At 35.0% G+C, this 27,894-nt stretch overlaps 3 protein-coding genes across 11 annotated transcripts in view; 1 reads left to right on the forward strand and 2 right to left on the reverse strand.

Moving 5' to 3' along the window:
* The window catches only part of LOC117210291 (myosin heavy chain 95F), a 20,735-nt gene extending 15,255 nt beyond the window's left edge, over positions 1–5,480 (forward strand). For 2 of the 5 annotated variants that reach the window (XM_033453162.1, XM_033453163.1), the window contains exons 7-19: positions 71–82; positions 298–557; positions 629–786; positions 864–1,028; positions 1,102–1,325; positions 1,503–1,694; positions 1,784–2,767; positions 2,923–3,062; positions 3,289–3,333; positions 3,711–3,831; positions 3,920–4,037; positions 4,124–4,339; positions 4,570–5,480. In XM_033453162.1, coding sequence (XP_033309053.1) covers positions 71–82; positions 298–557; positions 629–786; positions 864–1,028; positions 1,102–1,325; positions 1,503–1,694; positions 1,784–2,767; positions 2,923–3,062; positions 3,289–3,333; positions 3,711–3,831; positions 3,920–4,037; positions 4,124–4,339; positions 4,570–4,721 — 2,787 coding nt within the window. In that variant the 3' untranslated portion in view covers positions 4,722–5,480. The remainder of the gene's footprint in view (positions 1–70; positions 83–297; positions 558–628; positions 787–863; positions 1,029–1,101; positions 1,326–1,502; positions 1,695–1,783; positions 2,768–2,922; positions 3,063–3,288; positions 3,334–3,710; positions 3,832–3,919; positions 4,038–4,123; positions 4,340–4,569) is intronic. The other 3 variants (XM_033453165.1, XM_033453164.1, XM_033453166.1) reach the window with 3 other exon arrangements.
* Positions 5,344–13,785, reverse strand: LOC117210295 (fatty-acid amide hydrolase 2-B-like). The gene is made up of 10 exons (XM_033453174.1): positions 13,601–13,785; positions 9,127–9,305; positions 8,099–8,324; positions 7,243–7,460; positions 6,932–7,043; positions 6,545–6,849; positions 6,330–6,422; positions 6,058–6,216; positions 5,781–5,963; positions 5,344–5,693 (listed from the first exon to the last, which is right to left on the reverse strand). The coding sequence occupies exons 2-10, from the start codon at positions 9,298–9,300 to the stop codon at positions 5,604–5,606; spliced, it is 1,560 nt and encodes a 519-aa protein (XP_033309065.1). The 5' UTR covers positions 9,301–9,305; positions 13,601–13,785; the 3' UTR covers positions 5,344–5,603.
* Positions 13,786–14,048: 263 nt separating this feature from the next.
* LOC117210292 (fatty-acid amide hydrolase 2-like) lies at positions 14,049–27,361 on the reverse strand. Of its 5 annotated transcripts, XM_033453168.1 has the most exons (12): positions 22,564–23,007; positions 21,905–22,223; positions 20,049–20,228; positions 18,979–19,198; positions 17,738–17,955; positions 17,177–17,288; positions 16,870–17,027; positions 16,270–16,407; positions 15,919–16,011; positions 15,547–15,714; positions 14,834–15,016; positions 14,049–14,720 (listed from the first exon to the last, which is right to left on the reverse strand). In XM_033453168.1, the coding sequence occupies exons 2-12, from the start codon at positions 21,941–21,943 to the stop codon at positions 14,613–14,615; spliced, it is 1,617 nt and encodes a 538-aa protein (XP_033309059.1). In that variant the 5' UTR covers positions 21,944–22,223; positions 22,564–23,007; the 3' UTR covers positions 14,049–14,612. The 5 variants fall into 5 exon arrangements, with proteins under 5 accessions (XP_033309059.1, XP_033309060.1, XP_033309061.1 ...); XM_033453169.1 differs by lacking the exons at positions 21,905–22,223; positions 22,564–23,007 and adding an exon at positions 27,146–27,361; XM_033453170.1 differs by lacking the exons at positions 21,905–22,223; positions 22,564–23,007 and adding an exon at positions 26,841–26,956.
* Between the last annotated feature and the right edge of the window lie 533 nt (positions 27,362–27,894).

Below are 27,894 nucleotides of genomic sequence, written 5' to 3' on the forward strand. Positions count from 1 at the left end.
ATTCTTTTGTTGAAAGATTGATAATTATATTTTACCTCTTTTTGCTGATTGGATAACTTTCTAAATTCAGGAAAAAGCAACGGTAATTTGATCATTTTTTGATTATTATCAAACCACCCATTCATTTCATGCAATTTTTGATCTTACTAATCTATTCATGTTTAGTTACAAAATGGTTTTCCTCCATCCATAAAATTTTTTATTACACGATTGATTTTGATATTTATGTATTTTATATACGTTTTTTTTAGTACAGCGGTGATTAATTGCTTTTTTTATTTTTCATTTTTTACGAAGGCTTTAACACGTCTTGGTTTAACTGAAGCGGAAAGAATGGAAATTTATACAATGGTAGCTGCGGTACTCCACCTTGGGAACATCACATTCGAGGACAATCCCGAAGATACGAAGGGCGGCTCTAGGATATCCTCTAACTCTGAGAAAGCAGTATTAATGAGTGCGAAGTTATTGGCTGTTGATCCCGAGGAACTCAGGCAAGCTTTGGTTTCGAAAGTAATGCAGACTAGTCGCGGCGGTATCAAGGGAACGGTCATCATGTAAGTTTATATAAAAATCAGAAATAGAGAAACAAAAAGAAAGTTTAATAAACTGACTGAATACTTTTAAGGGTACCACTGAAAGTCTACGAAGCCAATAATGCCAGGGACGCTCTGGCTAAAGCTATTTACAGTAAATTATTCGATCATATCGTAGCTCGTATCAATAAGAGCATTCCTTTTAAAGCTTCGAGCTATTATATTGGAGTTTTAGACATTGCAGGGTTTGGTATGTGTTATAATATTTCTTACGCTATTCTTACTCCTTCAATAAATTTATGATCCTTTTCTTATTATCTCTTATAGAGTACTTTAAGGTCAACAGTTTCGAGCAATTTTGTATAAATTATTGTAATGAAAAGCTACAACAATTTTTTAATGAAAGGATCTTGAAATACGAGCAAGATCTTTATGCAAGAGAATCGCTTAATGTGCCGAAGATATCTTACGTGGATAATCAGGACTGCATTGGTAAGTTTAATTGTTAATTCGTCGTTTCATTGCCTAAACAAATAAATCTCTTTTCTACATGTTCGATTTTTAGATTTAATCGAATCGAAGAACATGGGGATTTTCAGTCTCTTAGATGAAGAATCAAAATTACCAACTCACAGTTTTGCACATTTTACTAGCGAAGTTCATCGTGTTTGGAATGGTCATTTTAGAATAACCCTACCGCGAACTTCTCGTTTGAAAGCCCACCGAGAATTGCGTGACGATGAAGGATTCGTAATTCGTCATTATGCTGGTGGTGTTTGTTATCAAACGGTACTTCATCTGTTATATGTAGTATATCCTATTTTTGCTCTTGTTCTTTATAGAAAGTATATTTCTTATTAATATGATACGCTATATTGTTATGCTTTCTATATTTGGTACACTTTCTATCTCACTTTCTGACTTTCTTTTCTTTAAGAAATCTCTAGCAATTTTTCTCATTTTTAGAATCAATTCATTGAGAAAAATAACGATGCTCTACATGCTTCCTTGGAAGCATTAATTCAAGAAAGTAATAACAAATTTCTAAGAACACAGTTTACCAATAATTCTCGTCAGAAAGGGAAACTTACTTTCATCAGTGTAGGCAGTAAATTTAAAACACAACTTGGGGAACTAATGGATAAATTAAAAAGCACAGTAAGAGAATTACTTACATTAGTCATTTTAATATTATGCTATTTTTAAGTAGATAATTAGGTAGCAGGTAAATTACATTTTTCTTACAGGGAACAAATTTTATTCGCTGCATCAAACCGAATAGCGAGATGGTGGCTCATCAATTCGATGGAAACAGTATTTTGGGACAGCTTCGTTGTTCTGGAATGACGTCTGTTTTAGAACTCATGGAACATGGCTATCCTAGTAGAGTTCCATTCCAGGAATTGTATAACATGTACAAATCGTATCTTCCGCCAGAATTGGCCAAACTGGAGCCCAGATTTTTTTGCGAAGCGTTGCTTCATAGCTTAAAATTGAACAAGAAAGATTTTAAGTTTGGAATTACCAGAGTTTTTTTCAAACCTGGAAAATTTGCTGAATTCGATAAGATCATGAAATCAGATCCTGAGAACCTAAGGAAGTTAGTAGCCAACGTAAAGAAGTGGTTACTTAAGTCTCGGTGGAACAAGATGCAGTTTTGTGCGTTATCTGTGATCAAATTGAAAAATAAGATCATCTATCGAAGACAGCATTTAATTATTTTACAAAAAACAGCGAGGATGTACATAGCTAAGAAGCAACATCGTCCTCGCATAAAGGGAACAGCGAAGATTGAGAAGTTGAAGACACAGTTAAGTGGCATGGAAGAAACGTCCGAGCAATTGAAAAATCGTGAAAAACCTATGGGCGACATTAAAAGACTGCAGAGGGATTTGAATGCGGCTATTGAGAAAATAAAGATGAATGAAAAAATAAAGCCAGTGGAAATCGATTCTTTGTATACGAATTTGGTGAACCAGGTGAACAAACAAATGGCGTTGTTGCAAGATATGGTCGAGCAACAGAAGATTGCCGAGGAACAAGCAAGGCTGAGGAAGATTCAACAGGAGTTAGAACTCGAAAAGCAGAGAAAAGAAGAGGATGAACGTAAAAAGAGAGAGGAGGAAGAAAATAGAAGAAAGAAACACGATATCGAGATGAGAAGGAAGGCAGAAGAGGAGCAAAAGAAAAAGCAAGAAGAAGAAGATAAGAAATCTGATGAGCTTCGTAAAGTACATACTTTATCTTTGACAATTAGCCTTTCCCCTGTTTATTACTTATATACTGATATGATTATATTACTTGTTTATGTAGAGTTCTCTTAATGTAGCATAATTTGTCAAAAGTGTTTAATACATAAACATCACATTTTCTATCTGCTCTGAAGGCACAGCTGGAAAAAGAAGCAATGGAAAACAGCAAATATCGCGAGTTATTGGAGCAAGAAAGAAGGGATCATGAATTGGCAGTCAGATTAGCTCAAGAATCGAATGGTCAAGTCGAAGATTCTCCACCATTTGTGCGAAGGTATTGTATCATGCTTTGCTTTCATCGAAATTTAAGCATTTGGAATCTGTCATTTTATTTTTTTGATACTAATTGGAGGAAAGTAGAGCGAGCTACAATGGATAATAAACAAATTTTGATTAAATGAAATGTAGCCAAAATATAACGAAATTAATCTTGCTGATCATTCGAAGAATTTTTTTGAGTGAAAAAATATGATCTTATTTTGTTAAATATGTACATATAGCGGTTCCGATGTACGAGTACCATCAAACAACAACAGATTAGCAAGGTATTGTAAAACTCGTTGAGGTTTACTGCATGTACAACTAACACTTACTAATATTTTGTAACTAATTAACTAACATATATTTTCCTGTAATATTAACAATATTCGATTTCTATTGTTTCTGAATGGGTAATATTTGGAGATTTTTTAGCATGCTAACCATTGTTCGTGTTTTGCAATTAAGGAATGCACAATGATATTTCTGATATACATACATGCAAGCTTTAAGAGCAATTTTAACAAACAATCCCCCCTTTTTCTTTTCAATATAAAATATGTCAAAAATAAGTATTTTAAGCATAAATATTTAATGTTTTAATAGTGATAATATATATAGCATATGTTCTGTTAACATTAATTAATTTCGTTTATAAAAATAGATCAGAGCAAGTGCGCAATAATCAGGCAGCTATGGCCAATAAAAAATACGATTTATCTAAGTGGAAGTATTCGGAATTACGAGACGCTATAAACACATCTTGCGATATCGAATTGTTAGAGGTACGCGTCACTTCTATAGAATTATCAACTGACTATAAGGTAAATAAAATGCAATAAGAATTATTATAGTGTAATTTTTTTTTTATAGGCTTGTCGTCATGAATTCCATCGAAGATTAAAAGTTTACCACGCGTGGAAAGCGAGAAATCGCAGGCGAACAACCATGGATGAAAATGAAAGGGCACCAAAATCTATTATGGAAGCCGGTAATGCATACAGACAAGTTTATTTATCTGAAAATCAAAGACGGAACATTCTGTATTATATTAATATATTTTAATGTTTCTTTCAGCGGCCAAAACCTCAGTGCCTCAAATGAAACAGCCCATAATCGGATCATCGCAACGATATTTCAGAATTCCCTTCGTACGACCAGCTGCATCCGGTCAGCAAGATAACTCGCATACATCTTGTAAACGAGGATGGTGGTACGCTCATTTCGATGGTCAATACGTTGCCAGACAGATGGAACTTCATCCTGATAAGGCACCGATTCTGTTGGTGGCAGGTAAAATTCTAGATATTCATCTCTAATTCATTTTAATCTATTTTTTTTTCTTTATCAGCTATAATCTTATCTGTATACATCGTTGCAACAATAGTTAGAATCACTGTATACATTTATGTTATATGTTAGTTAAAACTTATTTTCGAAGACACCACATTCGAAGAGAACAAATAATCGCGCATATTCATCAGGGTAATTAGAATCTTGAGCAAAAATTAATTTTTGTGAAGGTATTGATGACATGCAAATGTGCGAACTGAGCCTAGATGAGACTGGATTGACGAGGAAACGCGGGGCCGAGGTATTGGAACACGAGTTCAATCGTGAATGGGAGAAACACGGAGGCAAACCGTACGTACCTCCGTGTGATCGTAAAAAATGAGACCATTCCATCAAACAGACGAAAGTAGTTTTAATATAGATCTTATAAATTTTTGTATTAACCCACTTTGAAAGTGAACCCATAGCACAGTGCCTTAGGATTTGTGCCTTACTCGTTACACAAAAAAGGCAATTCTTTGAAAAGCACGATAATATTGATTAATATTATTATCAGTTATAAAATTTTTCATGAGAAGTGTAGGGAGATAATTGCATCTACAGTGGATTTAAGGATGAGTGGACGTATAATGTATATACGCCTGATGCCTGGTGAGATGTGATATATACACAATATTTCAATTAGCTATTTGAATGCTCATGTGGGAACAGGATTCTTAATACGATAGATTTAATTGTTCAGTATTCGAAGTCAGTATAAAAATGTGTTAAAAATTTTTGTAATTAAAAGGAAATTATTCGTAGAAAAAAATAGATCTCATTCAAGTTGAACTTATACCTTTCTTTGAAAGCAGGAAAAAGTATGTATGTATGTCGATTTGCCTAATGAAATCAATTTATGGTATTAAGGTTTATTGAAAATCGATGAACTTTTAGTATATAAAATTCCTTCATATTTTGTAATGGAAAAGGCTCATGGTTCCTTCGAGTAATATACAGCATCGTTGAAAAGACTATCATCTATTATGTATAAGAAATTTTACTTATTTACAAGATATATCGTTGCACATTTAACGCGAATTGTACGTTCGTCTTTTTAGTAGATATAAAAAAATTCATGAAATATATAATATGCGATCAATTATTCTTACAAATAAATAACATTTATGCCATTTTTCGTTTTGTGTTAGGGTAACATCGTGTATAGTTTCTAATAAAAATATTTGTACTCGTAGCAGTATATTAGTAACGCTAAAATAAAAGCTTAGCTAGGAGGTACCCAGCCACAATAATTTTTCTCGAATTCTCTGGCAACTGCTAAACAAAGATGATCTTGATAAGATGCAGATATCACCTGGAACACAATTATGGGATGTATCATAGAGAAATGAACATGCAAAAAACATGTTAGAAAGCCTGAAGTTTAGAATCCATTAATTACCTGAAAACCAAGTGGTATTCCATCTTTACTGAAACCCATTGGTATCTGCGTTGCAGGTGTACTTGTCATATTAGCTAGGGCGGTATAAATACTGCAATGTGCTTCCCATAACATCATTTGTGGAAAACTTGCTGTACGACACCAAGTTGGACATATTAGTACTCCATTATCTTTTAACATAGTCTGTAAGCAGCATAAAAAAATATTGAAGACTTATTCGATACAACAAGCATATATAAATTACGCCTTTATTACTTAAAAGAATTATTAATCGTACATTTAGTTTTAGAGTAAGTTCTGCCTTAGACCTTTCATAATATGCTATACGTGAAGATGACAAGAATCCCTTGTGGTCTAGGCACATTTGCATAAGCGTACGCATTGGTGTATATTGTGACAATCCTAATAATGATTTTGTGAATTCTATACCAGATCCCTTAGGTCACAGAAATGAAACAGAAAGTTACAATTTATTAGCTTGAAAAATAGAAGCCAAAAATATATATGCAATAGAACAGTTTTAATTATCGATATTTGAATTATCATTACACTTGAGTTTGGTTCCAGTATAGAATCAATATTTAGGCTTCCTAATGTAGATAACATCATGTGGGATATATCCTGGAGCCATTCTTGTGGAAACTGGAATGCAATATTTGAATCTTAATTATTTATTATATTTACTTATATTAATTATATTACTTATTTATTAGATTTCGAAAATTTGACTTCTTTTTAGATTTAAATTATTATAAGATTTTTACTTCTTCCACGCTAGCGCCTTTCGTTATTAGATACTGCTTGGCTTTGTGAATTGTCTCCTTTATTTCTGATGTTGTCGATCTAATACCGAAAATGCCACTGATGCTGTCGAAATAATAAAATTTTAAGTTTTTTATATCGACTGGTTCGTCGAAAAGTGGAGGCAATCTGCATGCGGGGGATGCGGCCAACACCTTCATACTCAAGTAAAGATCCTCCACGTATCTTGCTATGGGTCCTATTGTTAACATCTGTTTAAAGATAGGATCGTCAACTAGAAAGAAATGTCCATCGAGAGGAATGGTACCTATAAAGAAACAATCGTATAGAAATATATGTATATATATACATATATTCCAACAAGTACGTATAAGTTCCGAGTGCAATACCTGCAGTAGGTTTATGAGTAAAAATACCAGTGAAGAAACTTGGTATTCTTAGGGACCCAACTAAATCCGTTCCAATTCCAAGCACAGATGCTCCTGAGCTAATTAACGCAGTCTAAAATAGAAAAGATAATAAAAATAATTAGACAAAAAAATATTTAGCAATTGAATAAAGGGTGAAAATTCTTTTGCGATTATATGGACACTTTTATATATTTTCTTATAATTCACGATTTTATTGATTACGCCATATACAGTATATAGGAGCATTAAATTACTGTAAACGTAAAAACTCGGATGATCTAAGTGATTACCTCACCCCCTGACGATCCTCCTGATGTCTTTCTCGTGTCATATGGATTCATTGTATGGCCAAACAGAAAATTATAAGTGTGCAGAGTTACACAATACTCGGGAACGTTGGAGACCAATAAAGGAATGGCACCAGCGTTTTTAAACGTTTGAACTACATATGCGTCTTCTGTGGCCTTCGTGCCTTTCTTGGATACGCAACCACAGGTAAAGCTCATTCCTAATTTAAACGAGAACAAATTTCGATATTACGCTCGATCGCCTTTTTTATCATATTAGAAATATATTAACTACAAAAGTTATATTATAATTTATTATTACTTTCACAGTAGCGAGGGTCTACAGTTTCAGAAATTCTTATGTAAGAATTTGGTCGTCCGACAGTGTTTAAAATACAAACAGTATCAATGCGAAGATGGATCGAAAGGATCGATGGAGTATTAAAGAAAATAGGAAAAGAGAATATTTTTAAATTTTGTTCGCTGGGCTTCGTAAGTCATTTCAGAATTCGTAACTTCGAATTTTTACGCCCCAATCTTGCTTTCGTTTCAAGGAACATAAGGATTTTTAATATCTTAAGACATCGCGCGTATATCAACGACGACTTCTACATGTTCACGTTCAATTTCATAAAATTTCGTTGAACAGAAAAAGGGAATGGTGGGAAAAGAAGAGAAGGATATTTATGGCAATGAGAATAATACTTCGACCTCGATTTGTGTATCGTAAAAGTTAATTAATTTATCTTAATTAAAATTCTGTTGATGAATTTCGACTCGTAAAACGAACATTGGAATAAAATATCCGTGAAGCAATGTTTCGATCAAGTTTCGTCAAATGGTCAAGAAAAATTGTTACCTTTAACCGCGCACGATTCCTTGATAGATATCGGCACACCATAAAGAGGCTTATTCCTTTCCAGCTGCTCGGCAGTCATGGCTAAGTCACCGCTCTTCAGTTTGGCGTCACATATCTTTGATTCCTCTAGAGCAGCTTCGAATCGATCTTCTATTACTGCGTTTATGAATGGATTCACTTCTTTAATACGCTTGATATATGCTTCCACTATTGTCTGACTACTGAGCTGTTTTCCAATAAAAAGAAATTACAAAAGTTGTGACGTATTTCAACTATCAAGGGCCAAACGTTTCACAAACGCAACATTTCACGCGTAATTCCGTTTTATCTTTTCTATTTCTCAATTAATTTATATTATTTTATATATTGTCTTTTTCAATTAATTTATATTATATTTGCATTAATTTTATGAGAGGAAACTCTGAAAATTTGTTTGGTATCTTTCTCGCTAATATTTTGTTCCTTTACTTACAATTCTATGATTCTATAAAAAGTTCGACGATATCAAGATACTTACAGTACTATGATAGTATAAAGAGTTTACTTGTGACTCTATTTTATGTAACGGGCATTCTTTGTATCATTATCTCTTTCACTTAGATCCTATAATTTTATTTTCCAGAGTATTCGAGAAAATTCAAGTATTTATGGTATCGGGATAAATTATTTCTTCGAATCGTGGGGGATTTATCTGAAAGTCGGGGAAACGTAAAACGAAATCCACGGGTTCTTTTCGTCAGAAAACAGACAAAGTAAAAGGTGAAGAACAAGGCACATTTAAATTACTTCATTTAGGCGCTTTTAATCAAATGTTCTGTTTACCTGACGATAAGAAACTTGAATGTACTCAATAACAAAGTTCAAGTGGAAATATCAGAGGAGATTTTAATTTCAATAAAGATAATTTAATTTATTAATCCGATGATAATGAGTGCAAAGAGCAAATAAAAAACGAAGAAATGATTAGAATAAAAATGAAGTTGTGTATGAATTGATCAGAACGAAATCATTTTTAGTAAGTTCCTTACTTCTCCGTTTCTGATCTTGCTGGCTAGCGTGGTTGCGCTTAATTTTAACAGTGGATTTTTAATTGGAGGTATACTCGGCTTTTTCTTCCAATGAATAACCATGAGTACAAGACGATGAATGCTGCCTATCGCTTGTATCAAAATTATTATTAGGTTGATGAACGGCTCTATCATCTTTCCTGCAATAGGAAACATTATTTATTAAGCTGCTGTTTTAAGCTTGCTAGGATAATTAAAGGGATGGAATGATTTTTTATAGTATTCGATTGTACTATGGTACAATACATGTCCGTAATTAGCCACGTTCAATTATACTTGATAAATTTTCAAACTCGATTTCTTCGAAAACTAAATCTTAAATGAACAAATTTTATCCCATATTTTGTTCTTATTTTCTCATAAGGGATCATTCCATGCCCGCTTGTACGTGTTATGCGACTGCACTTTGTATAAACGAGAATATGTGTTGGGTTGGCAACTAAGTGATTGCGGGTTTTGTCAATAGCCGGTATTGACAAAATCTGCAATCACTTAATTGCCAACCCAATGTTATTGCGCTCTTATATAAATTCTAATTACATAAGCTGTTTGTCGGCTGAGAAGTTCAGATAAACGCATTTTTTATTAGGACATATGCCCATTAAGAACAAACATGCACGTTTAAATCTCTCTTATTTGACTCACATGTGACGATTAATTTGCTAGTTTTTCATACTCTATTGATTTCTTGCATTTAAAAAAATTAATAAATATTCAATGAATAATATCATAAGGTGTACGTTGTAGGTTGAATTAATCTTTTTTTGTGGAATTTTTAAATATATGCCTGGAGTACTTCCGCTTCGCGTTGCATATTTCAAACCAGATAATTATTTTTTTAAATCAACAATGACATGTCCGATTTATCAGACATATTTGACACGCGATTTACATCTTCGTGGGAAGCTCGTGTTTTATAGACTATTCTTCTATAATTTCATGATTTATGTAAGAGAGTCAAACGATTCTTAGCCTGTAAATTTTACTTACAAATTTACTCGCTGGTCGTATTATTAAAATTGTTTCGACCATAGCAGGGAATTTACTGGCTCTAATAATTTCTCACTTATGATTCGTGAAATTTCATTAATAATATTACTTGAACAAGGGGAGACAAGAAAGAAGAAATATATAATATCGCGAGCTCCTAAATGTTTGATCGAAAAATTATAGACGTATGGACAGGAATTATTGGGCCATATTTTTGTCTACAAAGATGACAACTGCAACACGTTTGCGATTTTTACGCTCGCATTTCCTAAACGACTTACGTGACAGATTACTGTACACTATGACATAGTCTTCGCTTCATCGATTTTATGCACGATGGCACTCCGCCTCGTCATAGCCGATCGGTACGACAATGTTTGAATGAAAAGTTTGGATTACCGTGGATAGAATGCACACCTGCTCTTCACGTGCGGTCCCTCTGTTTATGAGACTCGATGAAGAAATTGTTTATTGTTCAAACAAACGGATTGCATCCGTCAAACAATTACAACATCCGATCGAATGTGGCTTTTACGATACAAAATACAAAATCACTACGTAATCTTGAGCAAGAACTTAGCAAAACTAGAAATGCGAGATCGGGACTGCTTAAATAAGCAGAAAGTAGAGAAGAAGAAAAAAGGGAAGAGAGAAAGGAAGATATGAGATACACATATACATATATAATAATGGATCCGGAGCATTTACGTACTACACGTAGATAAACACGTTGCTACAAAAACACGTCTTGAATAAAATCAGTCGACGAATTATTAAAACTTGGACATTTTTTTCCTAGGAGAGGTGTTTGCTACTCGTAGTTCCTTTCAAGCTTCCGTTTCTCGTGACAAGTGAGATATATTGCGATAAAAAACGTTTGAAAATCACGATCGAGATGAATTTTACATGAGCTTCTCTTTATTACAAATCTCCATCGATCCAGAGATATAAAAACGCAAATCGGTGTCTTTTACACTTACTTTTTATACACTCTGTGCATACAGTCAATTTATTCGAGATTTAGCAGTATTTGCCCGTGAAGGAAGAACATAGCAACATTGAAATACAGTACAGTCTTTATTGCAACATAAATCACCAGAGATGTATGCAGTTTTTACGGTTTTCTTAGAAATACTTTTTCTCGTTGCAGTGAATGTACACACAATCTTTGACTTCCGCGTTTCTTCATTTTCCCTGTACGTGGCACCTACGTATCTGTTACGTGATATCCGATAATGAGCTTCGAGCTTTCGGTTCGTAAGTAATAAACTCGTAAGGAAAATACGATAAAGTTTCGTCTTTTCCCGGTTTCAGTATATTTCTTCGATGTGTTTCAATATTTTTTATTTGAATATTTTATTAATCAATTTATTTTCTATATGAAAGAAGATTCTCTCACAAGATGATCTATTATTCTCGTATCGTTGTGAAAAATCTATCCTGCTGCGAAAAATCCACGCGATTTTTTAAATCTCTTCCGTGAAGACCCCGGTGAAGAAATAAATGACATGGTTGAAACATTTTCTCGTTCGTGTCATGCTTGTTTCAGAAATATTATTTTCTCATATTATTTTTCTTATATTGAATAATATTATTAATATTATTTGATACAAGTACTCTAGAAAGGAAATAAATTATTAAGGATACTGATAACGAATATTCGTGCGTTAACCTACAGGTCGGTCCCCATCGAATGAACATATTCGCAAACAGTATTCTCGAACATGGCCAGACAGTGGGGTTCGAACTTTAGACTAACACGTGAATATTCGTTATCAGTATGCTTAATAATTCTTTTATTCGTCTCCTATGTAACGGTTTTCATCGTTTAATTGTAACAATAAATAACACGTATACGACGTAATTAGCTTCGTGATAATTATTAGTTACATTTTTATCGGTATAACGTGATGGACAGTTACGTTCAGGAAATTTTTCTCTCTATATTCCATCCTTTCGTCTTAAACATTGATAACCTTTGTTAAATGAAATGTGAATGGCATATCTGTTTTTTATTACTCTTAACAGATTATTATAAACGGACGATATAGCCAAAGTTAAAACAAACTTAAAACACTCGTTATGTTGTAACTGTAATTGTTATTAGTGACAGGGAATAACCTGTCAGGCCAAATACGCAGCCATTCAAAGGCATATAATTTGAAGTAAATAGTAAATAGTTTTGGCAGATAGACGCGTAAACATCATATGAAGGTCAATATCTTCTTTCTTTTTTATTAGCGTTATGTTATATAGTGATTTATTATAGGTTTACGTTACTCCGTTGTATGATTTGTTTGAGCCTTTTCATCTTTAGTTCTTTCAACTCTTTAATTTACTGTATTTTTGTATTCTTTGCTATTTTTTTTCAATCTTTTTCATTTAGTTCCAACGCGAACAACTTGGACGTACAGCGTGTACAATGCGCACTGTATATATCGTGCTTATCGTGTACTTTGCTTGCTATTTTTGCTATTAAACGATTGCTATTTTTGTTGCGATATTTTTGTAAACAGTCTAGACATTTGTTTACACAGTCTAGACAATTGTTTGTGCAATCAAAACATCAGAGGAAACGTTAAACCTCTGTACACAAAAAGTCCATGAGGCGGTTTTCGGTATGCTGTTATGAAACGAATAGGCAGGTATAATGCTTAATCTACGATTTTTCTTGCAAAAGGTCGCACAGAATGCTTTACGTTTTCAAATGTCATAATCTTCTTGTTTACGACTTATGCATGTTGTGGATTCTTGTGCACGCCGCTGTTTCAGCTGACCCACTTTCGTTCGTGTAAGAAGGTTTGCTTGCGCACAGGGATATTTCAGCTAATTTTTAATTATTTATAACTGAGAAGCAAAGTCGAAGATGCAATTTTTTATTCTTGATTTTCATCTTATTTTAGCTTCAAGAATCACCCCTTAAATTTTTTCAACTTATTGCCGAAATCTTGGTTACGGATGTATCTTAAACTAATTAACGTTCTGTATATCGTTGCATCAGGTTATTTTCTAAAAGTTGCAATCGGATAAATGAAATATCCAGTAAACTTTAGGAGAATATAATAGCAGTTTGAATACGTAATTCATGATCAATATGCACATAATCATTTTTTCGCTCGTCACAAGGTCACTCTAATTTCCTAAATTAAACGATACATCCTTTTATGTACTATTCGATGGATTTTTGAATTCTCTACGAAAAAGGTACTCGAAGAACTTGGGATCGAAAAATGATTAATTGAAAAATAATCATTTTTTACCTCAAGTACCTTAATACTTTTTTGTGGAGGATTAAAAAATCCATGGGATGGTGCGTAAAAAGATGTGCTGTTCAATTGAAAAAAATAGACGTAGTCTTCGCTTTTCATCGAGATAAAATTCCTAATTGTGCGATTAATAGAATTTCTCAATATCCGAGAAAATTTTCAGTTTTAGTAGAACTTACCTTGTTTCCTTCTGCCAAATGAAGATCGGTATCTATGGAAAATACTTTGACACAAACTTTGACACAAATTCGAATAAAACAAGATTCTCACTTTCTTTATTGTTAAATAACACTCTATGAATACGTCATTCTTAAAGTTCTTTACTTTACGATTATCAATGAATGAATCGTTCGCAGTGAACTGACCGACTTCGATCGACTTTTAATGCTCTTCTGATAGCTGCTGTGTCCGTGTTACACTCAAGCACACACTCAAGCTGTTCTTGAAGACGTTTTTTGCCGTCTGTCATAAGCTCTTAAATGGAAATGGTGCAATTTTATCGTTGTTCACTAAGTTATGTAAATTGATCTATGAATAATTTAATTCCTTTACTGAATTATTCAACTTCAATTAGACGTAAGAAAGCAACGAGGAGGGAAATTTTTACGTAACAAAAATAAATGCAAATCATTTTTATGAATTTTATTTACATCAACTATCAGTTACATAGCTCTGAATCTTTTTGCGGATGTAAGTACAGAGTCATGAAATGTGATTCTTTTTATTCCAATTCTTCTGATTGTTCATTAGCTTTTTGAACGGTTTACGTTTAACGACTTTTTAAACTGGCGCGCGTGATAATCGAGAAACTAATTTATTAAATCAGCTTCGGACAAAGCTCGTTCGCTTCGTTGCAAATTTCTCCAACGATCGAAGGTCAAATTTTTATTTCGTTATTTATTCATAATATCTTTACCAACGATTGTAAATTCGACTTATCCCTAAGATATTTCAGGGTAGGGCCAGACTAGCCACTTCCCACATGTCATAAGAACAGCCTATATTTATTGCACATCTTAATTTCTATCGTAGATTCGTTCACGTTTGAGGTATCGCAATTGTTCGTCGTTTGAACGAAGAAGCACACGTTCGTTACCGTAGTCTCTTCGCCGATCGTATCACGTCGAATACACTCGATTTATCGCGATGGATCCTCGTATCGAAGTCTTTATCGTCCGATCAAAGAGAGAATCAAACTTGCAGCTCCGTCATCGGTGGCTTCTGCCAACCACCGAAGGCTTTGTCGACCTCTTTAGCCACTGCGATCGTAAGATGATCGTTGCCCGCGTTTGCCATGATCTGTATGAGGCAAATAAGGATGAAAACGCATTACGCAATGAACTTAGAAAGGTGCATGCGAAATGTCATTACTCCGATGCTTGAATTTCACAGGTACAGAGTAAATTACTTACTTGAAGGCCAACAGGTAAACCCTGTTTGTTGAGTCCCATTGTACAGTGTGTCGCTGGTATTCCTAGTACGTTAGCGACTGTCAGATACATGAAATTGAAGATATTCGGGTAGGTTTCGTTCGAGTAATAGGCTGACGATACGAACGTTGGGAATATCAGTACGCCGTTATCACCTAGTAGCTCCTGCAATAAAAACGTTTATAATTTACTGTAGGAATGATAGACCGGATGACTATTACGGGAAGTTGAACTATTATTTTATTGCTAGGTAAAAAGAGACGTTCGACCATACTCGCTGGCTAAGACTCTCTTGTCTTCGCGCGATCACTCGCTGCAAACGCACACACACACACACCCATGCACATCCTTTTTTGCTTCAGCCTTACAAGGACTCTCGTCACCGATAGCTCTGTCCCCTTAAACTATCTACAATGTAACATTTATCCTAATTTATACAATAACGCTACATTACTTTTAATAGGAAGCATTGATATGTTCGCTAACGGGTACGCCTAAGATACACCAACAAACAAGTGTTAGTTTTTAGATATAAAATGGTCAACTTTTATTTTAAGAAATTAACGTGGAAGGTTACTTGAAAACAGAAACAACGCTGCATCTCGAAATCAGACATCGTCGTAAAGGATACACGAAATTTCTTGGAAATTATTTCAAGCCTGTTAGTACATCTGTTTTACTTGAAACTTGCTTACCTCGAATTGTTTCTTTAACTCGTCCCTCTTAGCGGACACTTCGCGTTCATAACTCTCTGATAATTTATGATATACCCATTTCATGACGATATATGTAATTGCAGAGAGCGTATTCTGCGACATGCCACAAATGGATTTCAATTCTTCAAGCAGACATCTACTCGATCCCTGCGCGATAATTGCTTGCTGGTTATATTGGAAAGCTTTCAAAGGAAGCGCGACGTTAAACGCGTTCAACGCGTTCCATTTTCCGTTAAATTACATTTTTATAAATTAAAATAGTAAAAAAAAAAAAAAAAGATGAAGAAGATGTAACCCACCGGTGACCCCCGCCACCAGATAGAATCGCAGATCGTGTTAATGGTAACTCACCGCGCATTTAATATCATCCTTGATGTCATCGAGATTCACCGATAGCATAAGCGATGCCATGTTAAGCATAAATTTCATGGCAGGTAACCGTGCCTAAAATTACATATTTTCGTAAACGTATCCTTAAGAAAGAACTGAAGAATCGTATACGTCGTTTTCGACTAAAGTTAACCATCTCATTTTTATCATTTCGAAATCATCACGAAAATCACCAGATTTAGAACCTATACTCTTTCGCGATTTATTCATTGCGAAATGACTATTCGTTGATAGATGGAATTTCAAACGCCTATTTCTTCTCGGAACTCGTCATACACGTACTTGGTGCGAGCACTTAAACCGATAAAATACCTTTTCTACTTTGAGACCGTACGTCGTTTCGATGTGGATCCTCAGCTTCTTCATCGCCTGTTTTACATCTTTGCTTATAGAGTCCGTTACCACGCAGCAGTCCTCCAGGTAAAAGAATTTCATGTCTTTCAAACATACCTACAGCAGTAGAAATTCCAGGAAATATTCAGCGAAGATAATCAGAGATCTACTGGAGACGCGAACACTTGAAAAATGAGAAACGAAGTTCCCACGTACTTCGTGCGATATTTTATAAAAATGTTAACTACTGTTAAATAAAACTACCGTAAAGAAAGCAGTGGATGCTATAAACGAAATATTATGAAAGTGTTTTTACGTTACATGCTCGAATAATACGAAACCGTGTTAAAACTATTCGATGTCCAATTTTAGATCGTTCCTTTGTAACTGTTCATCTCTCACAAAGCTTTTTATAATATTGCTTGTGATATAATACGTCCATAAATATCTTCTGCGATTAATTTGAAGAAACCGGTTGAGAATTAAACGATACCGCAGTCTTTGATTGTTTACGGAAAGACACAAGAGAATTGAGAATTTAACGGCGCGGAAATTTCGTAGTATAAAGAGTTGAGCAACCTTCTGCTCGAACTTCCTCCGCGTCTCTTCCGACTGACACATTATCTTCATCATAAGAGACAAATCCTCGGCGTATCTGACCATCGTTCCTGGTGTACAGTACAGGGTAAATGATTCATCATGAGAATATGGCTTATGGCCCTCTGTAGAGATCAGACCTGCAAATTTATACAGTGAAAATGATATTTTCTTATCTTCCATTCTTCCCGATTCGATATGTAATCAACGGGAATATATATTCGACGAAGATTTTGTAGAACGATCGTGAGTTTGGTTAATGGATATTTTACCGAGTGTCAGCATTTACCTGACGTGGGTCTGTGACCAAAAATACCGCAGAACATGGCCGGAAGCCTCGCAGAACCTGCGACATCCGACGCGATGCCCGCGATGGAGGCGGCGGAGCTTATTAGTGCTGCCTGAAAAGAGATAAGAAAAGAAGAAGGGAAAGGAGGAGAGACCGCAAAGCCACGTTATAATTTTCATTCGGCGAATTATAATCCTACGCTGTGTGAAAATAAATGAAAAACGAAGAGAAGGAGAGAACGACGGAGACGAAAAATTAAAAATCAGACTGTGATCTTATGCCGCCTAAGAAGGAACAAGAAACAAAGAGAAAGCAAAAAGAGAGGAGCAAAGAGGCTGTATTATAATCGTAACTCGATTATTCTTCGTTTTTTCTAGAAGTAGAAATAAAACAGAGGAAGAGTCGATTTTATTTTTGAAAATTACATTTTATGTAATGTCTGATGTGAAGTCTGTTAGATCTGATGTCTAAGCGACCTCGAAGCTTTCCATACAGAAATATAATGCAGGTTTCTTGGAATGATTCTGTGAGAAGACGAATGCAGTTTAAATAAATACAAACCTCGCCACCGGAAGAGCCACCGGGTATCTTTCTGGTGTCATAAGGGTTTCTAGTAGTACCAGTAACTTTGTTGCTAGTTTCCCAGTTCAGACATAGCTCGGGAGTATTACTGACGAGAAGGACAATAGCGCCAGCCTTGCGTACCATGCTAACAACTACTGCGTCTTTAGTCGCTTTCTGTGGAGATTTTTTCTTCACGCCGGCCATATGCGACATTCCTGACAGAGGATGAATTCGATGAACTTAATTCTACTCGTATCGAATAAGTCATCGGTTCTTTCAAGCAAACGCGATTTACTTCTCAACGATGCGCGCGATGCTATTTGTTATCGGGCAATTAAATTGCATCGTAGTAAATTATATTAGGAAATGGGTAAATCGTAAAGCGATAAATATACTTTCTTTGATACGATAAAAACTATCGACGAAGTGTGTAACTACAACGGCGATCGACTTAAAATTAATGAGCTTAATGATTGAACGATTAAAGGCGACTCGAGGTCGACAATGTTTTTATGAAACTTTAATTGCACTTTTTGGTTTAAACGAAGGGAAAGAAAAAAGAAGAAGAAAAAGAGAAAATGAATAGACAATATGTTAATAGACAAAAAATGGAAACGAGAATACAGGAAACGTACGAGACACGCGTTACGAGCTCTTTCGTACCTCGCATTCGAAACACGAACGATCATCGACGTTGCTTCGAATAAGTTCACCTTCCATTTACAATCGGTATCGTTGTATGTAAATGTTTGTTTGTCCCGTTTAATCGTGACTGCTCAAGGAAAAGGAAAAGAAAACACCGGAGAGAAGGGAGTGAATAAGTCGTTGCCGTGCGTGACTGAAATGAAAAGTATCGCACGATTTCTTTCGTTCGTTTCGACAACTGTTACCTTCGATGTTAAGGACATTTTTGAACGATAGCTGCAACAATGATTTCCTTCTCTTTCTTCTTTTTTTTTTTTTTTTTTGAATTCTTTAAAGCTAGGACCGTCGATTGTACTATATAAATACGTGGCAAGTTACGCGCACGACACAATATAACTGAAAATAGCTTCAAAATATTTGGATTTGGAATGTTTTTGAAAACAAGCTGTAGTTTCCTTTGCGATAAATGCTGCGGACGATGAAGAAGCCGTGTGAAATGTGTATTCGATTATTCTGATTAATCCGATTCAATCTTCTGATTAATTGTCTTCGTCTAGACGAAAATCTGACCCGTTAAAAAAGATTGGACGAACCTTCAACGGCGAAACTTTCTTTCACAGTTATGGGTACGCCAAGAAAAGGCGTCTCACGAGCAAGTTCCTCCTCGGTTTTCGTGGTGCTCGCTAAGAGCTTGTCAACTTCCTGCGCTTCCTGAATGGCTGCGCTGAAACGCGACTCCACGATAGCGTTTATCACAGGATTTACGTCTCTGCATCTCTCCACATAGGCTCTCACCACTTCCTCGCTGCTGATCTACGAAAGAGATACTTTGCATGAAGTATAGTATCCGGACTGCGAAACTTTTCGTGCGAATGTGTCTTTTCGCGGGCATTTTAAGGTCGCTAGAGCCGAAAATTGGACATGTTTCGGAAACTTCGGCGTTACGAATATTTGCTCTTAACCGGAAAGAAATCCGCATAAGACCGTGAACGTGCAGAGCGATAAGCGGCAAGATAAGCGGTGGTACAGCCAATGCCAATGCTGCAAATGCCATTTTTTCGTTTTATTTTTACCGTTTATAGCTCTTTGTACGATCGCGGGAAAAGATAAAAAATAACTCGATCCTAATCCGATAGTCGCGAGTCAAATGCGCACAGAATCATAGAGTAGTTGAAGAGTAGCAAATTTGAAAAAAGGTACAACATACGGACCGAAATTTTTCACGCCTTATTTCCGTGAAAAACGACTATAATTTTCGGCCTCAGCGACCTGAGAAACACGTAAAAGGTGTCGTTTTAGCTGAATATCTTGCAGTCCGGTTACCACGCTAGAGCCGATATTTTTAATCGTTTGCGAACCGTTAGAGATAAGATCGTAATTATTCTTTCGTTCATCCACTTCCGGCTTAATCTCGAAGAAGATTTTTGTGCATCGGAAAAAAGATTTTAAATTTATTTGACGAAAAAAAAAAAAATGTCTCCGAAGGTGCAATTAGAAATTGTTTCGTAAATTTGAATATGAAAACGATATAATTTATCATCGATGAAAACCGAATTAGAAAATGAATTAGAAAGCTCGATAATTAAATTATCGAGATCAAACTATTAGCGATCGAGGAGAAATCAATTTGTATTCATCGGTTGAGCCGTTATCGTGTCCTCACCATTTTCTTGCGAATCTGTCGCGCAATTTCTGTCGCTGAAATCAACAACAGCTGATTCTTGATCGCTGGTATTCGTTTCCGCTTCTTAAAATATTGCAGTTTTAAAATTGGCGTCACGATACAGCTTAGCATAAATACGAGGTACTTTAGCAACCTCTGAATCACCAGGTTTACCATATCCTACAGGAAAAAAGAAACATAAAATTAAGTTGCTACATTTGCATGTTACGTATTACGAAATTTAACGCAGTTTATGAGAATACGGGACGAGACGTAGAAAAACGTGCATTAATTAAAACTTCCGTATCTACATTCGCAGTGGAAGTTCATTAAACTGATAATGAGAGTTCAATTAATGGTATTCATACATTAAATGAGTGTGGCGGGTAATGAAAATTAGTGACACGATAATTAAATAAAATGACGCGTTATATTGAATTGCAACAGATACAGATATTTTCTGTCGCATTTCAAACCAGATTTTCACTTCGAAATTTTATGGAATTTGTACGATGAAGGATCACAGTATCGTACGATTATCGCATAATTAATTTAACGATCAACGATGAACGATTAATTGCGACCATATTTGCGTCGTATAGAATCGTTCGAAGGGTTTCTTTTGAAACGAACAATCGAGAGAAAGTTCGACATAGAAAGTAATAATCATTAACAGCCTAATGCCAAACTACTTGAACATTTTTTTAAGCAAACGTTCGTCTGTTAGCGACTATAAAATATAGAGGATTTTTAATGTAGAAAAGGAGCGATGTTATGACATAACTTGGATGAATGTATGACAGATTTGCATAATAAATTCCTGCATAATAAATCCTTATCTTTATAGATAATCTCTATAATGGACCTCTATAATGATCCCCATTTTATCTTATATTTATCTGTAATAAATATTAAAGTAGTTTGGATTAAACCTATCTTTCATTCGATCGCAATTTCGTCTCGTCTAGTGGACTTTGATCGTTAAATATAAAACAGGAATACTTTTAATTTCACACACAAAATGCAATACGTAGAAAACTCTACATAATTTGAAGATTCACCTAATGCTAATTAAACATTCGATTAAGCTTAGGTAATTCTTTACAGCGAAGTCTTTTCAATTTTACGCGCAAAATATTTCTCATTGATAACTATTTATTCTTATTCTGAGCATGCAGCTAATGGTAATTAAACATTCGATTAGTCTTAGGTAATTCTTTACATTAGTAGATCTTTTCAATTTTACATACACCATATCTTTTACCGGCGACATTCGTTCGAGGATTTTTAACGAACTTCGAAAACTGCGATTATCAATGCAAATCGTTACATTCTGGAAATGTCATGTCCCGGCGAACGTGAAAGCGAACCTTTAAGCAAACATTCTTCCCTAATCGCTGTCCCGTGTTTGCTCGGCCGCAATTCCAACTCGTTGGAAATGTCTATATGCACCTTGCACATATATACTTGCAAATGATGTTATGTTAGTCATTAATGAGTCGTTGGTTTTCGATTATGGCTCGTATTATACGATGAGGGCAAAAGTTGATAGAAGAAATCGTTATATATTAAAAAAATATAACGAATGACGGAAAATGATAAGAAGCTGATCATTTTTTTTACAAAAGAGGCAATAAAACATATATCAAAACCTCGAAGATATTTTTATCAGGATTGTTAATTCTGTTTCATACAATTCTGTCTTGGAGATGTTCTTAATTACAAGGCACTTTTTATTTATTTTTTCTTTTTTATCTACGCTCTGTGAGATCATACTGATCGTTTTCTTCTTTCGAGTAATCGTTTGTAGAAACTTGTTGTAGGTCGCCGTTATTCACTAAAAAATTGTACTGTACCAGATTTTTGGCATACATCAATGGCCATAGAAGTTTCATCCTCCTGTTTTTCAATTCGAATTATCCGATCGTTGGCGTAGAAATAACTGTTCCACGATACGTGGTCACGAAGACAAATTACGTCATTGCTGATTCGTATTGTTCACTGATTAGATTTATTATAGTTAGTTTGGTTGTCACCGAATCAGACACATCCACGGTCAAAGCGCATCTCGATCATCTTTTCCGGATCTCCTCTGGTTTCAGACGAAGCTGGACATATTCTATCTGCTTCGTTAAAAATTGATTTAACGGTGTTCTTATCTCCACGTTTTCCAAACTGAAATTTTATATCATTTTCAAACTGACAATTTCAAATTCAGCTTCGCTGATTCATTTCTTTTTCTTTTGTTTAAAACGAAAACACGTTATCTATAATCGGATTATTTATTATCGGGCACATAGCGAATCGTCGACTTTGGATGTGCAATACAAATGACAAACACAAAATGTAAATGAACGTTCATGCATTTTCATAAATGCTAATAAAAGAGTACACGTAAAACAAACTTCTATATAAAGAATAAATAAACACTTGTGTTCTTATCGATCACACTCGCGTATTACAAATATGCACTCGATTTCGATGTAAAATTTAACGTTTATGATTCTGTACCTACATATTGTATACACTGGCGTGCAGTATTTCGACACTCGGTACGATCCAGTCGAAGAAGACTGATATTTTTATTACATCCTCGACATTATTATACGAAGGATGTTCCTCGCTTGTAGCTCGAATGAAAAAGAAACGTTCTGCTAAATTGAAACTGAAACAATACACCACGACACACAGCAGCGTGGATCGAGCTTCATATTTATATCAAAGAAATAGCTGACGTTTCATAAAATCTGTGCAAACTTTCAGAACGTGATCGAGGTACGCATACGTATTCCGAACGTTTTAACATCTCAACGTCGGACAGATACGCTTTTAAAGCCACTTTAACTTACGTAGGTGTGACTTCCGTAAAAGCGATTCTCATTCACTTTTCAGTTTCATTTACTTCGTTTAATTTTATGCCCTTCTATTCGTACTAATTAATATCAATCATTGCTTTCATTGATAACTACTAACCATAGGTATGTGTTTGCCTTAGGCGAGATCAGCAGCGAACATTGGATCAAAGAGCTTTATCCGAAGTACCTGCGTTTTCTATATCAACGGTAATTTAGAATGTGCGAACGTTCAATGTACGATAGTGAAGGTACACACCTGTATTTTCACTATTTTTCCTGTTATCTTTCTCTTTTTACCGTTACGTGATTACGAAGTAGTCGTAAGTAGAATAGCGGTTGATAGTTTCGGACTAAACGGTCCTGGTGCACAAGTGGCATACTTAAGCAAAAATCTATCGTGGTGGGGCGTTTTGTGAAACCCTCGGCGACCTTTTGGTGTGACTAAATAGAAAAAGAAGATACCGATTTAACAATGCGAATGTTATCAATAACGTGTAGCAATGAGCACGATTAATATAGTAAGAGTATAGTATTTAAGAGAGTATTTCGTACTCCATGATTCGGTGATCATTAACAAACGTATGTTTATGGGCAAATATTTTACGAAGATAATATTTCATGCAAAATATTATACAACAGGCATTGACGTCGACGATATTTTTCGAATAAATCTTCTATTTAACGAATAAGTTGTAATCGCTTTTAGATGTTCTAATGGTATTATAATAGAATGGAAATTTTATTCCTATTCATTAGAATATTGACTCATGCCTTAATTATTATTCAAAGTGGAATTAAACAAATTCCTAGGCTCTATATACTTTGTTGTATGTTTCGATATTTCAATTTTCCTCCTAGATATCTCATTATCTTCGTTCGCAGAAAAATATCATCCCTGATAAATTCGTCTGCGGCTTCTTGATAATTCTTATTTTTAGAATTTATACAAACGATTAATTTATCCATTCAATTGATACGCCCTCTTGCTTTTATGATCATTGTCCTGTTTTTCTTCGTCTTGAACAAAAAATGATGTCAATGTGACTCGTTTGTGTTCGTGCTGAGTTACAGCCGTTTCTCAATTCTTCTTCTCTTTTTCGTCTGGCTTGCCTAATCTACTGGATACTGAGCACGATTCAGACGAATCATTTCCCTTTCTTCCTTTTGTTCTCTTCCTTTTCTTTCTTTGCCACGATTCCATCGCGATTCGAGAGAAATTTCATGAAAGGAAATGAATTTCCTACGTAATATACAATTGCATAATATTTATTTTTTTTTTTTTGCACAGAGTACACTTTTGTTTGCGTAGACTGAATCCTCTCGTCATTCTTCGTGGAAAAAAATAATACACGTTTTTAAGTGTCCTCTACATTGTCAAATAAACGTGGAGTCACTTTGATTAAATGATCTTTGATATGTGTACTCTATCGTTTATGGAACTTCGCTATTTACGAAACGAGAAGTAATTATTGGGGTGGCAACTAAGTGATTGCGGGTCATGTCATTACCACCTGACGACAAAACCCGCAATCACTTAGTTGCCAATCCGATATTAATTATTAAACAAATTAACAAATAAGTCAGTTCGCTGTCTCTTTCTTTGCTTTAGCACGTTTATCAGAGTGTTTCCATGTTATTGCGCCGCGTAACACCGAATAAGATTGAGCAACAGAGCATGAAATTTCTTGAAACAAGAAGTCGTGAAATTTTGAAAAAAGATCCTTATTCCCCGAAAACTTTGTTATGTGCCAAACCGTAATGGTGTTAATTTTGTCAAACGTGACATTCTCTATCTTCTTTTGAGCAAACGTGAAATGATCTCCAAGAGATTATTCGATGGCATTCATAGATTCGTTTGCGTCTATCGCTGTTGTAAATTGAAAAATGGAAATAATCTATGAATATGAAAAATGATTTATTTAAAAAATTATCTTCTCGACATTGACGCGTATTTTCGTGCCGCATGTGTTGTCGATATTTTCATTCGAGAAATTGAATAAATATTGAATCATGATGCAATCGTCTCGATCTATTCCAAAAATATTGCTAGTCATAAGTCAAGTAAGTAGCTTATTTTACCTCATTTGTGTAATACGAGACGTCGCGATTAAAATCTGTGAAAAATCACAAATAATTCATCGCACATCATTAAAGATCAGTAGTTATATAAGAGTTGTTAATTGAACATCAACAGTTTCCAAATGGCCTTATTTTAACCATGTAGTTTGTTAGTCAATATTTCATTATCGATAATCAAGATTAATTGGAGATCAATCGTAAATCGTATCGATTGCGTCTAAAATTGCTAGCGGATATCGAGATAATATTTTTAACACGCGAGAGAATATTTTCGTACATTAAAAAAAAAAAAAAAAAGAAAAAGTCAATAATTTTCATCGAGAATAGTTGGATAGAAGAACTCGTAATAATTTCGTGATTAAACCTTATTCTGTCATAGTCGATTAAATTTCATTCGATTACAGATTATATTTATATCCATAAAGCTAAATGACAAATAATTGTATCCAATTCATTTCAGTCGTATCGCCGAAAATTTAACTAATTCGATGAATCTAAATTTGAATGAAACGTGACACACAAACTCGTGTTTTCCGTGGCAACGGTAACGACGAATTCTCACAGGAGAATATTCTGTATATGATCAGACGATGTTATTTAGCCGACAACGAAGTTTGAACGCCAATATCACGCGACGAACGACGCTTCCGGCGCGTTTCGTATCTGATTTTTAATTCTCAATGAAAACTCACAGAATCGTCACTGTAGTTGATGTTATACAAACGAAACTCTAACGGGCAACTGTACATTAATGATAGTGCAAACGATACATTTTCGCGTTACTAATTTCACTTTTGATATCATTTTTCTGATTTATGGTTTCATAAAAACACGATTATGTTGTAAGTAGTATAAGGTGAAACCGCGTAATAAACATTGATGACGTCAATTTCAATCTGCAATTAATACGAATCTGAGCTAATACCAATGAAAATGTTTCGCTTTATCAATGACTCGATTAACATAATAAGCTAGACTAAGGAATAAGGTCACATTCTTACGAAGAATACACGTTATGGAACACGTATTAACTTAATTGCATGACACGTTATTCGAAACATTGTTCTACTAGCAGAGATTCAATTACGGTAATTGCTGCTTCGCTTCAGTTTCATAATCACAAAAATCAGTTTTGCTCGTATGTTAGCCTCAGAGTTCTAGTTACCATAATCCAATTCCTATTCTCTGTTTTCTCGATCTGTCAATTTCGGTTTTTCGACCTTTGTCTCTTTCTTTTCTACCCTTCTAGCTAGTTTTTTCTAAGATTCCAGGATTATTCGATATATTATATTCGATACAAATGCAGCACAGAGATCTGCCTTTTTTAATCACCAGCCGCAAGATCAATTGCACGAGCAATGATCGACGTGACATCGAGCTTCACTGACTTAGCAAAACTTTGGAATCTCTATGCGTTGCATTACCCGAACAATTTGAGAACAGATCAGTTTAGAATTCCTTTACTTGAAAATAGTGTTGAATCAAAAATCTACGAAGGTGGAGGAAGTCGATCCACGTATTCGTAAACCCTGAAACTCGCCTCAAACAAAAATAGCGCTTAGAAATCTAACGTTCTCTCTAACTTCCACGAAACTCCTAGCAATGAAAATTCTTTATTCTCAACTATATCGATATAAATATAATTCTGGGTTGGTGTCAACGTCTGTTCGCCTAACGCTTTCTCGAGCCTCATTTACGCGGACTTGTTTCTCTTCATCGTCGTTCATCAACCTGTCATTTTTCGTCACGGAATCGCGTGAAAAAGTAGAAACGCGCGGAAAGATTGTGAGAAAGAGAAACGAGCCAAAAGAATTATAAACAATCTTATTCTATTTTTCCTCTGTCTTATGAAACTTACGAATCCTTGTTATTTCGAAGCACTGTACACACAGAGAGAACGATCCTCGGAGCTTCGTCTCGAGTAACAGTTCGGGTACATGTACTCGTCGCTGTATTTCTCTCGAAACTCGAAACGCGTAAATTTGAACGATTGATGTTAGAATTAATGAAACTCATAAACATAACAGGTTTCGGAATTTCTATTCTACAGTTGTCAGAAAGCGCTTAAATATTTTTTTAAATATGATAATGAGATTTTATTTATGCGTTATTCTGTTGACATCGTTGTACTTTTTCTACCGATTAAAAATGTTTTCTGATTACCATATTGAAGATAGTAAAGCGTTCCACGTGGTGGCATTGATGCACGATGCAACAAGAATTTAACGGAGACCGAATACGATAAACGGCAGTTGCAAGACTAATTCGAGATCGCCACGGCACTCGAGTACAAAAAGAAAACGGTTTTCGTAGTTGTTACGAGTGGGGCGGCCGAATTCCTCCTAAGTATCACTTGCTTTCCTTTGTCCTCGTCCGACCTCTGCAGATTCAGATTTCCACTGCTGTCCAGACACTTGCCATCACGTTGAGATAAATCATTCGACCATTTTCATATCGATTCATTTAAATTTTATCGATCAATATATATCATCGCACACGATTTTTATGGTTCTTCTTGCCTTCTCATTAATTTTAATTTGTCATACCATTTAAACGACACGTGGTTGACCTTAATCCTGTGCTGGACGCGATATTACTACTACATTGATTACCATTGTGATGCGATTTTCCTATCAGATACGAACAGCGATGAGATAAATCGCGAACAATGTTGGACGAGAGAAGGAGGCGCAAAATATCCAGGTAATTTTGCTCATTGGCATGTTCAAATCGAATTTCGCAAATGGTTTAACGTAACAAGAGATTCCATATGATAACAGGTAGTGAAATTCTTCGTTTTCTTCGTTTCCTCAATAACTTTGAGCATCGGTGTGAACAGTGAATTAGCATAAATTAGCAGCTATATTCTTGTTACGTACATTCTTCGACTCGAAATAATTAACGTGTCGTTC

The sequence above is a fragment of the Bombus bifarius genome, unplaced genomic scaffold, assembly GCF_011952205.1.
Source record: "Bombus bifarius isolate JDL3187 unplaced genomic scaffold, Bbif_JDL3187 scf7180000008199, whole genome shotgun sequence".
NCBI classification, from domain to species: Eukaryota; Metazoa; Arthropoda; class Insecta; order Hymenoptera; family Apidae; genus Bombus; species Bombus bifarius.

Bases quoted from the DNA above. Each gene is read 5' to 3' on its own strand.
- LOC117210295 (XM_033453174.1), bottom strand. From the start codon at position 9,300: ATGATAGAGCCGTTCATCAACCTAATAATAATTTTGATACAAGCGATA. The intron at 6,423-6,544 runs GTAAAAATCTTA...ATTGCATTCCAG, and splicing joins AAGGCGCTAGCGTGGAAGAA to TTTCCACAAGAATGGCTCCA. The intron at 6,217-6,329 runs GTAATGATAATT...CTGTGACCTAAG, and splicing joins TACTGGAACCAAACTCAAGT to GGATCTGGTATAGAATTCAC.
- LOC117210292 (XM_033453168.1), bottom strand. From the start codon at position 21,943: ATGAAACTTCTATGGCCATTGATGTATGCCAAAAATCTG. The intron at 19,199-20,048 runs GTGAGGACACGA...TCTCTTTCGTAG, and splicing joins GACAGATTCGCAAGAAAATG to ATCAGCAGCGAGGAAGTGGT. The intron at 16,012-16,269 runs GTATTTTATCGG...ATGTAATTTTAG, and splicing joins ACGGTCTCAAAGTAGAAAAG to GCACGGTTACCTGCCATGAA.